This window comes from Montipora capricornis, chromosome 10 (assembly GCF_036669925.1).
Source record: "Montipora capricornis isolate CH-2021 chromosome 10, ASM3666992v2, whole genome shotgun sequence".
In the NCBI taxonomy this organism is placed as follows: Eukaryota; Metazoa; Cnidaria; class Anthozoa; order Scleractinia; family Acroporidae; genus Montipora; species Montipora capricornis.
This window is the reverse complement of record NC_090892.1, coordinates 23414219-23426718: the sequence shown is the minus strand read 5'-3', so window position 1 is coordinate 23426718 and position 12500 is coordinate 23414219. Positions and strand designations below refer to the sequence as shown.

The 12500-nt window shown below is 40.0% G+C and overlaps 1 protein-coding gene across 1 annotated transcript; it reads right to left on the bottom strand.

Moving 5' to 3' along the window:
- Window positions 1-10091: 10091 nt before the first annotated feature.
- LOC138020441 (uncharacterized) lies at window positions 10092-11105 on the bottom strand. The gene has a single exon (XM_068867427.1). The coding sequence runs from the start codon at window positions 11103-11105 to the stop codon at window positions 10092-10094; it is 1014 nt and encodes a 337-aa protein (XP_068723528.1).
- Window positions 11106-12500: the final 1395 nt, after the last annotated feature.

Genomic DNA, 12500 nt, shown 5'->3' with positions numbered 1-12500 from the left:
TTGTGCAGTGAAGCGAGGTAAATTCTCAAAGTTTCTCATTTCATTCATAACTGACAAACAAACTGTGTCGGATTGCAAAAGATGTGTAAAGTCTGAAATTTTTCCCACATTTTGCACAGAAAAAGTTAACGTGAGTTCGCCAAGTTAATGTTAAAATTGAATGAGCAATTATTGAAAGAACCAGAAGGTAAAATGGCGCCAGGATTACAACCATTTTCGATAAGAAAATTCTCTTGTTGAGAACTGAGGTAGCTCTGTCTTGGGGCTGAAGCATCGCCACAGCCGACAGCTGGAGCCATAAATGCCAGTCTTGAGTCTTGAGTTGGACCTGTGATATCAAGTTGCTGTTTTTCCTTGCCCTCGATAAAGGAAGAGAGGGCCGAAGACATATCTTTGAATTGGTCAAGTGTTGGTCTTTCACAGTAGCTCTGGATGCTTGTGTCACTTCGGTGACCTGTGACCGCTTCAATTCTACGGGTCTCAATGTTGTTGGATGACAGAACTGTGACGGTGGTTGCTGTCATCGAGTGGTTGGTTAAATATGGTGAAATTCCAGCTCTGGTGGTCATGTTTCTCAACATATTCTCGAGGGTGTTGTGGCCAAGCTTACAGGTGGAATACCAAACTGTACAAGTATCCGAACTGAATTTGGCACTTAAATCTCTTGGCTTTTGGAAGTAAGCTTCCTTTTCAGGATTCAGGTGTGACAGGTATACCTTGATAAGCTCAAGTGGACATCTTTCCATACCTGGTTTTGAAAAAATCTTCCCGTTGGAATGATCTTCTGTCGCTTCAAGAACCCCAGTGTGGTTCTTCGTTTTTAGGACACTTTGCAGCTCATTTCTGTTCAATTGGAAGTATTCTTCGCCATTGGTGGTCTTTATTAGTTGAAGCATTGACTTTTTCATCAGAGCTTGATGCTCTCTGCCTCTTTTTCCAAAGTACGGGGAAATGAAAAACCAAGCGGTTTGAAGTAAGGCGCGAGGGTTATTTGTTGTTGATGTAGCAAGTTTGCCTTTCTCATACAGCTTTTGGACGACCTCTCTTGTTAATGGCGCTTTGTGAACCGTTGCCGATATTTTGCCTGAGCTTGACAGATGTTTAAGGTAAGCATTCAGTGTTTTATTGGCCTCGTGAAACTCTGTGTTGCTGCAAATACTGAATTGCTTGTTGTACGGAGGTGACTTCAAATGCCAGTTAATTGCAGCTCGGATCGAGAGTAAACTTGATTTTTTGTAATAACTTCCATCTCCTTTCCTCGCTGACATTTGACAAGCATTTGTTTAACTCGGTGACTTCCATATTTTCAAACTCTGTTGTAAACTCGCTTTGATGTTTAAACCATTCTGAGAAAAGATCTTGAAAATGTCAACAGTTTGTTGTCAGAACTTTGTAACTTTGAACATTATCGGTTGACTCGCACTTGATTAAGAAAACATGAAAATTTACTTTTTATACCTTTGAATAGCTTAACACCAAATTTGGTAGCCTCTTTGGTCGATTTAGGGACAGCGTTTTCTTTAAAATTTGCAATTTCATCTTCACTTACAGTGGCAAAACGAGTACTGGCAGGCATTTTGTTCGTCGAGGTGATTATCAGCTGATAATCCGAGATAGCGAGCCAATGAGAGCGCGCGATTTTGTATAATCACCTGTGTATTTATACTAATAATATTTAATACTTATATTGCGCTTTTTCTATAAAAATACTCAAAAGCGCATTACAATATTATTATTAAACTAAATTAAAAAAGAAAAAACTACTCAGTAAAATTACAATATTTACAATATAAAAATTTCCAGAGTAATTAGTAAAATATAGAATTTTTAAGAATCACAATATTAAATAAAATGAATAAATAATCTAACTAAAAGACTTTTTAAATAAATATGTTTTAACAGAGCGTTTAAAAGAGTCGATTGATGTTTCCTGTCTTATTGGCAGAGGAAGACTGTTCCAAAAGAAGGGGGCAGCTATCGAAAACGTGCGATCTCCATAGTCTTCTTCGTTCTTAGCCGAGATCTTTCCAACAATATACCATTATTGTTTCGGCATAGTTGGTAATGTGAGGCTGGTAAGACAGAGGCTAGATCCTCAAGATAGCTACAATACTCGTCAAAAATCTTGAAACACTTGTGACTGTTTCCCCTTCCCCAATGTTGATTTGGGTATCACAGTAGTCTCAGTGCTTCAAAACACCCGTGGCTCAACATTGGGGAGGGAGAAGGCACATTTTAGTTGGGAAAACATTGTGAAGTAGAAATCTCAGGATTTTTCCTGAAAATTCGAGAGAAACGATGTCTGTTTCAACGATTTGTGACGAGCATTGTATTTAGTCTGAAGAGAGGAAAGAATAACAGTTTCTGTTCAAGACTGACGAATTTTTCAATCATTGATGGAATATACCTGCTTGGTTCGCGCACAGATAAGAAAGAGAAATTTAGGATGTCGGATTATTGTTCAGTTAGGCCCTGTTTATACGTCGCATTAGAGACGAATTTAATTCACATGAATTTACTTCCAGCAATTTTCTTCGACAGTAAAGTGACGTATAAAACGAACTGAATTGCTCCTGTTAAATTATATTCGTCCAGACGTTTTATCCGTGTGCCCCAGACGGATACAACATCTGAAATGCGTGTCGGTTTTATACGTCGCTTTTCAGTCGCGTCCAAGTAAATGCATACATTATTTTTCGACGACATAAATTATTCCACCGGCTTATTTTGAGCCCACGCTCACAGTTTACACGTGCATGGCATGCGTGAGGGGAGAAGAGTTCCCGCGAAAATAGAAAACATGGCGACTGCTGGAGCCCTTTTCCGAAAAACGTTGAGTCAGACTTGTTGGTCATGCGAGGCTAAAACGAAATACAGTTGTATTTCATGTGACAGACCTGTATGTGTTCGTTTGGAATGCTCTGTGGCTGCACTGGATGAAGAGGCGGAGGGATGGGAGCCGGGAAAGCGAGTTGGGTACTGTCTTCTTTGTGCAAGAATTTATATACAAACATCCACTCCTTGTAGCCCAGAAGCATCTATCTCGGCAAATTTGGTAGATGAAACATCTTCGCGATCAAAACTGAATGATCAAGGTTCAGATTTAAGCAGTGACAGCGAGGAAAAGGAGCCACAAGTCCCCAACAAAAAACGCAGAAATAGTCCGGCGGATATGTGAAAAATGCTGCACTTTGTGAAGAAAGCACCAAATTTTGCACAGAGGTTGTTTATGGCAATCTAAAGAGATTTTGCTATGGAGCCATTGACAGAAATTAGATCTAGGTCATTTAAGGGGTCATTATTCATGAAAGCGAGGCTAGACTAACAAGATACCCATTCTGGCCTATCACATTAATTCAAAATGTTCCAAATTACATTGGTCTTACTTGTATTTGACGTCATGATATCATCAACTAACAATTAAACACAGAAACTTATAAGTTTTTATTTCTTACACACGACAAAGTAATTTTCGTCATGACCTTGACCTTCACAACTGTACTGTCTTTTTATCTGACTTTAGGTTTGCTTCACATGTAACACATGTCAATGATTATAAGACAAAAACACTAGTTAGGAGGTGTTTTCATTTCTTTGAGCAGTTGAAACACTTTCAGAAAGTCCCAGTATTTAACGTGACCTCGAAAAGAGGGGCCATCTGCAGTTAAGTTAAGGTGGCTCAAAACAGTTTTCAGCACTTTCCAAGACTTAGATTTTGATGGGTCATAATTACCACTCTTCATCAATTGATCCTACAATCGTGGTATTAAAAACTGCCCAATCACTGGCGAACACATTGGTATTAATTGCGTTACACAATAGGTTACCATAGCAACACAATGACCCGCTAACAACACTCTTAATTTCACCTTTAAGCGCTTATATTTCAAAACGGAACGGTGAAACTTTTCTTATTATAGAATTTTGATAATCGGGATAAGATGCAACATTTGGCAAAGTTTAAAAAAAATTCTGTACATGGGGTTCAGGGCCACCATGAAAATTGACACATTTTGAAAATTGACACATCAAAATCTAAGTCTTGGAATGTGCTGGAAATTGTAAATTTTGAGCCACCTTAAGTCTTCTCGCTACTTATATTAAAATACCCCACACCTCAGCAATATTGTTCCCAAATTAGTTAAAGAAAAGGGGAGGGGTGTTTGAATGACTTGTGATAGTACAGTAACTGCAGGTTGCAACAATAGCGGCCATCTTGGATTTTTTCAATACTATGAATTCAAAGCTTTCACATGACTTTTGCAGTGGGGGCATTATATAAAATAGCAAGTCTAAGTTAATCAGTTATTCCCCCAACCTTGATAAGCATAATCAATCTATTAGACAGTGTCCACCACAAGTGCAAAGTGCAGTGCACTTGAGAGCCACTCGGATGCATGAGCAGTTAGACCTGCAACCTTTCTTGCAGCGACATTTTATAAATGCCTCACAAGATGATGATACATCTGGCAATGTGGTCCAGAGGGGCTTCCAGCCAGCATCAGTCTTCGTCCATCCCCATTGACTAGGATATGGCAAGTTCATCACTGGAACAATTGCTTGACCCCAGCAATGTCCACCCTGGTATGCTACTCTTCTAGTATGCTGGATAAGAGCAGCCTGCGTTGGGGGTATAGATTCAATAGACTTTGCCTTCTGTGAAAACAGCTGCTTGCGTGCCTCGTTAACGCGCATTTTGGTACTGGTGCGGTCATACAGAAGAACAACGAATCGCTCTAGCTTTCTCAGGCATTCTTCACTCGCATCATCTGGGTTGTTGGACAATTCAAGGAATGCCGAAGTTGCTTCTTCATAGGCCATCCACGTGATCCATGCAGTCTTCTTCCCTTTCCCAGAGAAACAAGAAACAGTATCACAGCCAGTAAAAGCGTGAAACACGGGTAGTGATCTTGCCTTTTCAGGACCAAGACGAGATGCAATTTCATGAACAGCTAGATGTCTTAAACTGGTACCACTGCCAAAGGCAATCCACAGCTCATTGATGTTTAGCATCTGGGTCATGCCAATGCAGATGATAACGACATCAGTGTCTACAGTACGGATGAATGTTCTTGTGTCCTGCTTTCGACGCATCTGCTGCATGAACTAGAATTCTGGTGTCTGCTTCCTCGTGGTTACATGGAGTAAGGCTAGAAGTGTCAAACCGCGGTGGACTACAAAGAACCTGTTCTCCTTTCGTGGTAATGACTTGCTTCCCATCGCCAAACTCTACAGGGGGAATCTGTTCTGTTAAAAAACTGAATAGTTCCTTCTTGTTTTCATCTACACGCAGGAATTCCTTCCAGTTTTTTGGAACAGTTGTCAAAGACTGAACACGCCGGCGAAGACCACGTCCTCTCTTTTCTCTGGTCGTTGCTTTCAATCTGTTTGGTACATACTCTTCCCATATGACGTCCAAGTCTCCTTCTCTTGTTTGACAGGAGATAAACAGCCGTGAGAATAGTGCACAGTCACTCTTTAAAGTTGAGATTTGCTGCTTGTCTTTGGATGGTTCTTTCTGGCGAGGACTTCTGAACAGTGGAAGCTTACTCTTCTTAATAGGATCATGCATGTTCTTTGTTTTTTCTTCACTTAATCTCTCCTTGACGAATGTTTCGAACTGTTCTTGTCCGAGTGTTTCGATCTCTTCTACTGTTTTCACTACAGTAGCATCAGCTAGATCTTTAGTGTCAAGAACGAGAAGATCTCCACTTTCATCAGTGAACGGATTTCCCATGTCAACAATGACCGAGATTAAAGACTTCACATCCTTAGTGAAAGATAGCTGGGTGCTTTTTGCCTCTTCGTGATGCTTTGTAGACCCTGGTTTCATTTCCTCTTCTGTGTCTGAGGAAGCTTCAAATTCTGCTATCAACCTTGCAACTTCTGGACCATAAATCATCCAGCGCCGTAAAGCGGCAGGATTTTCCGTCAGCCCAACAGCTCCCCCGTCACCCTTCCCCATAGCGTTATTCTGTTCATGTGCTTGGTCAAGGGCGATGGCTGAAAACACTTAAGAAGTCTTCTGTACTGTAAATCCACCATTGAGAAGGTGCGCATATGTCTGTGGAAGCCTCTTCTTAAGAGTTAGCATGTCATGCAGGTGGACTGGTACCCATCTTGAATAGTTGACATGGTCAAGAGCGAAAAACCAAGGTGTTAATTTTTGAAGAGCATCAAGATAGAGAGGGAGGCAAGACGTGCGTATTGACCCCACGAATACGAGATACAGTAGTTCCAGCTGTAATGTCGTGTACCAGAAGTGGAATTGTGGCGAGGCTCGTGTCTTTCTTCTGCACCAGTCTCTAAAAGAAAGAGCTTCTTCAAGGGTCTCAGTCTGCTTGTACTCATCATAGGCCTGTGTGAGCAAAGAATATAGGGCAGCTGCTGTCACCTGATGAGCACGTCGGGTTCGTTTGACACTTGAACCTTTGACAAAAGAATTCACCACCCCTGGTGATGCAATGTTGGCTTGTGCGAGAGCGCTTGTCCACCCACTATCTTCTAACCAGTTACCGAGAACTGAAAGGGCTGTCATCTCTATATGAAGGTGTTGCTCGCCATGGGACTCAGGCCAGTTCCATTGTATTTGCTTGGCTACAGTGAACAACGGTTGATCAACTGCTACGACTGGAACCTGACCAGGGTTGAGGTATTCTGTGGCTTTCTTGATCACGTCCATCGAGTGGCGAATCATCGGCACACTTTTAGCCTCATCTGGGAATAAAGGAAGCAGCGATGTTATTGCTGGCATTACTGCTTGCTTTTGTTTTAGGGTTAGGGTTAGTAAGTTGGCATGATATGCTGCCCAAGCTACTGGTGTCTCTCCCTGATATGATTCTTGATTTACTGATATCTTCACTTGATCAAGCCATTCATATTCGTCAGTGATTGCCCTTGATAGAAAACAGCCATCGGCACCTTCGGGTCTACCCATGTCTGGTGGTTGTGCTCTTTTGCCTCGCAGAAGAGCAGGGGGTACCTCCACATACCATTCTGGCAAAGAACAAATTGATTTAGTAACTGATCCAGTATCATTTGCCATGACGATCGCGTCTCACTCACATCCTGGATTACCTTCAGATATATTTTGGAAAAGGGAAATGCCAGTTCCATGAAAAGAACCCTGGGCCGTGTTTGAGCTGGGGTTGTGGTCGATGTTGTCTATGGCTGAAGTTGTAAACAGTCCTCTTCGTAGATTCCTAACTTACTTCTTTGATCATTAAATGACCAGTGATTCTAAAAAATAATAACACTGCTAAACAAAAATTGATAACGGTGGCCTTATATTTCAAAAGCTACTGTTATTATAATTTTACTAGGACTAAAGTTCTCCAAACTGCCTATTATTAATGTAGCATCTCTTTATGAGCTGTAACTTCCCCGTTAATGTCCATTTTAAAGTTATGTGAAGTACTTTGAAGTATTTTTTGTATGTGCTGTATAAAAGTGACTGAAGGTCACGGTCAAAGTAATTCAGAATTTACAAGATCACAGGTGATCATAGATGAGAGGAACATGGAGCTGGGTTAGCAAATGAAGTTATAATAACAAAAAGCAAGGAAAACCAATGTATCCAAAGGTGTTAATATTCACATAATAGGCAAAATAGGTATTTTATGATTTTAGTCTCGTTTTCATGCAAAATAACCACTTAAATGCTCTTAACATGATTTTTAGCGGTGGCTCCATATCAGAGATTTTTCATTGTATCCTAAGCTACCTTTGTGCAAAATTTGGTGATTTCTTCACAAAGTGCACGATTTCCCTCAAATATGCACATATCCGCCGGACTAAAAGCAGAATGAAGATGGTCATAGTGAGAGCCCCGAGGAAACCGCGGTAAAAGGGAAGAAGCGTGGTAGAAAAGCAACGTGGTTGGAGATCCAGGTGACTGACATTGTAAACATAATCGTCAATGACGAGAACATCCTTCGGAAGCTGGTTTTCACGAACACCAAGAAAGCATACAACACTGAGGCTTATCAGTCTGTGTTAAATAAAGTGAACGAACAATATGAAGATTCATTCTCGTTCACAGTAGAGCAGATGAGAACCAAGTTTAAATGGTGTGTAGCCACATGCAAGAGGATCTGTCTTACTGTAAAGACAGCAAGTGGAGTGAAGAGGCTGACTGATGAGAAAGGTTATGGGAAGTGGTTCGACCTACTGTACCCTATAGTAAAGTCACGTGATTCATGTCAGCCTGAGCAAAATCGTGAACCTTCAGCCAATGAGAGTAGTGCCAAAGAAATCATCGAGCATGGGAGCAGTGATTGCAGTCCCGTCGAAGATAGTACAAAGGAGCCCCCTGAGAAGAGCATGTTTGTACCAGTTAAGAGGAAGGGTAGAAAACATAAATAAGACCAAATTGCATCAACTGTAGATTTAATAAGATCTGTAATTGAAAATGACCCAACAAAACAGCTCTTGGAAAGCATTCACGAGGAGATGAAACTAGCAAGAGAACAAGAGAAAAGGTATTTGGACATATGGTTGGGTTCAGGTCAGCAACCCTTCCAACAGTATCAACATCATGGTGCATATAGCAGCACACCTATGTTTTCCAATAATGGTGTGCCTGGAAACCAAACTCAGACAGGGATTATGTACCCCCCTGAGACTGCTGATGGTTTCACTCAATACTTTTATTGACTCTGGTTTTCTGACATTTGCATGTTTGAGAATCTGTTGAACAAAAAGTGCAAGATCCATTTTTTTGTTGCATTTTCTACTTGTTTTAGGCTTATTTTGATAATAAGCTTCTCATGAAAACAGTGGTTTTGGAGAGTAAATACTCCCTACACAACATCGGAGGTCTTTGTTTATGTGTTTCAGTTTGATTCATTAACAAACATCTCTTGCAAAGTTGACATTTTAAAGAATTCAAAATAGTTATAAAGCTACAATAAGGTTTGGCTAACATACAGTGTACCCATGTTTGTTTCCTAAGTCCTGGTCAAACGGTAGACATGTCGTAGGTAAAATCTGTTCTCAGGTTAAACTGGAGTTTCCTTTGTTTCTCATCCCAAATTATTCTTGATCATGAGTAATTAGAGTGAGGAGACAAAGGAAATTCTGACTCAACCTAGGTTAAAAACGGGTTTACATATAAGAACAGGTTTAATCTACAACAGACACACCATACCAACTGTCATGATTTTACTATCATTGCTTTCAGAATTTTTTTGTTTGTGAAACTACACACTATTTATTCATCAAAGTATAATCACCCTTACTCAGAAGTCCCGTGGAACAATTCTTCATACAGGTTGTTAATAATATACTTAAGGGTAATATGCTTAAAGTGTTTGTACATTATTTCACCCTAAATTGAAAATTCAACTTTCAAAAATACCATAATTTTTTTTTGCCCTTCCCATATTTTGCATGAGCATTGTTTTCAATTTCTCGTGGGCTGTAAACTCTCACCAGATGCTGTAAGTTATATTGAAAACATTGTTTATGCAGTTATGGAGGGAAAAAAGAGTGTTATGGTACTTCTTGAAAATGCCCTATACTCAAATGGCTTAATTCAGTGGTTCAACAAGTGTAACAACATGTTGACAATCATGATGTGTTGCATACTTTTTAGTGGGAGTCCCACCCCCTCATTGAAGAATGCTCCCTTTATTTCATAACTATATCAAGCAAACTCCCTTGCCAATCAAAAATCCCCACTTAACAAACATCAAAAATTTAAAAGCAAATCAAAGACACTTTTCAGGTTGAACAGTTGATTAGTTATATGCTGTAACTTTTTAGCTCCTTCTGAAATCTAGCAAAAACAGAAAAGTTAGTGCTGACAGATTACTGCTCTTTTTTCTCTTCCCAAAATTTGTCGAGAAGTGCTTTTCTTATCTCTTCTGCATGATGTGATTTATCCTTCTTCATGGTGCAGTTTCTCATCATCAGCAGTTCTCTGACCTCCTTCCTGCGTCTTCTCCCATGTTGTGCTGGATGCTCTGTTAAATCTAACTGTGATGGTAGTGAATCACTCATGTCTATACAAACATTGTGAAGAACAACACATGCTAATGCAATGCATTTAACGGCATCAGGTTGACAAGATGATTTACGGTAGAGAACTCTCATCGACTCTTCAGCTGGCCAAAAGCCCTTTCTGATACCATCCTTGCCCTGCTGAGGCGGTAGTTAAAATAGTGCTGTTCAGCACTCAGAACAGCATTGGAGTAAGGTTTCATCAACCAAATACGAAAAGGGAAAGCTGAATCCCCTAGAATCATAGGATAAATGTCTGTTCCTTGAATGTTCTGTAATATTTCGGGGATCACTTTCTTTTCCGTGATATCACTCCATAGCTGTGTAGACTGAAAAATAATCGAGTCATGTGAGTTACCTGGAAAACCTACGCTGACCCACATGAATCTTGCTGCAGCATCGACAATGGCCATCATAACAATTGAGAAAAAGTTTTTAAAGTTATGGTACTCTTTGTAAGCTTCCTCTCCACCAGGTGGGCACTGAATTGGGATGTGGCAACCATCAATTGCTCCCCAACACCAAGGAAATTGCCAAAGCTGGTTCATGTCTACCATGACGTCTGTAAAATCCTGTTCAGAAGTTGGGAAATGATTTGTCACTGCCTTCTTCCAGAAGTTTTTAACGATTGCCTTGCAGACTTCCTTAACAACGACATGGATAGTTGCTAGCCCAACGCCAAACAATTCTGCTATTGTGTACAGGTAATCACCCCTCCCAAGCCGATAAAGACATATTGCTAATCTGCACTCCGGAGAAATTGGCATTTCAGTCAGCTGATCCTTTGTGATATCCTGCCTGATATTCTCTAGTATATAGCAAAACGTTTGGCGCGTCACACGAAAGGTTTTCTTGAATCTTGAATTGTCATAAGTTGACCACACCATTTCCCACCACCCAGCATTTCTCTCACACCTTCGGATACTACGAAAACGTTCCTCTTCTTCTCCCACTTGCTGCAGTAATAAACATAATAAAGCTAGCAGTCGAAGCCTGAATTTTCGTCTTACTGCTAAAAGTGTTGCCATCTGAAAAGACAAATGCCTACGCCTTCGCCTCGCCAGAGCAATCTTTAGCATTACTGCCTCTCTGAACGCCACCATGTTTTTTTGGAAGTTCTCCGCTGATAAAAGTCAATGCAGGCACAAAACGACATCGAAAATTATATTCGACGTCTAAAATGAACTGACATTCAATTTCGTCTCCCAGACGAAAAAAATTCATCAATTAAATACGTGTCATTAAATGCGACGTATAAACAGGGCCTTATATTTGAAAATAAAAGGAAAAGATAAAAATAAGGGAATTTAAAGCATTATGTGCCACATACAGGCAGTAATTAAGACATGCGGGAAAATGTGAGGTCGCTGGTGAAACTTCACTTTCTGAAGACATATATTCCAACTTTTGAAAAGGGGAAATAATATTTACCTAAGCTAATTAGATGTTCTCAGCGCGATAAATGAGGGCATGTCTGTTGCTAAATGTTGTTGATGACAGGGAGACTCAGATGATGAAGGTTAGGTGGCGGGTCTTCAATCTCTTCCATCGAGTACCCGAGGAACAGCAGAAGTCAGTCCCCCCGTGTGAGAAATGTTTTAGTCAACTTATTTTCCCACAAGACGACTAATTCAATTACGACTGATCTTATGTAAATACCGTCGAGTTTGTTGACATTTTTAATCTTTGCTATGGCTCAAGTGTTACACGATTCACCATGGTGTTTGGAATATTCTTTGCCTTTTTTAGGAGCCAAAAACAAAAGCTACTGTATCTACAAGTGTTTTAAGTGATAGAACAGATCACGGAACATGCACCTTTGGGATAATTTTCGTGATTAAGCGTTTTAATAATTCTATTTATAGGGCTTCACCATGGTGAACCGATAGTTCTTAAAGTCTATGGTAGTATAATTACTTTACTTAAGAACACAGTGGTGAATCGTTGAGTTTCAGCGCTAAGAAGGTCGACAGGTCGTTACAACAAATGATCTATTTTAATAATGTAATTTTCTATAAAGTTAGCTTATTTTTGTACATAGAACTGTTCAGATTATAGCAAAAGAATGAAAAGGTTCCGTGTTCCTTTGACACCATTGTGTAGTTATTTGAGATAAGGACTAAGAGGCAATGTACTTCACTCTTCTTTCTCAGGAGCTCCAAGAGAAATCATGTCACAATGAATAGCGAATCAATTTCATACAATGACCGGAAAAAATCATTCTGCTATGTAAAAATCGCTAAACGTCGTCTTGATGGCCATCGGAGCAATTTTCACCCCCTTCTGTTTTGAAATATGCAACACCACCCCTCCCCCTTTATTTTTGGCGAATAGTGCGATAGTTAGTATTGTCTCTGAAAGTTTACATTTTGCGAGAAGAAATCTCACGCAGTTATCCACAGAATGCAAATAGTGGTATTTCTTTAATATTTTATGCGCTTCCCCTTATTTCTAATCACCATATCAATTCGTTTCGGCATAGAGCGTATTAAACTGTT

Bases quoted from the DNA above. Each gene is read 5' to 3' on its own strand.
- LOC138020441 (XM_068867427.1), bottom strand. From the start codon at position 11,105: ATGGTGGCGTTCAGAGAGGCAGTAATGCTAAAGATTGCTCTGGCGAGG.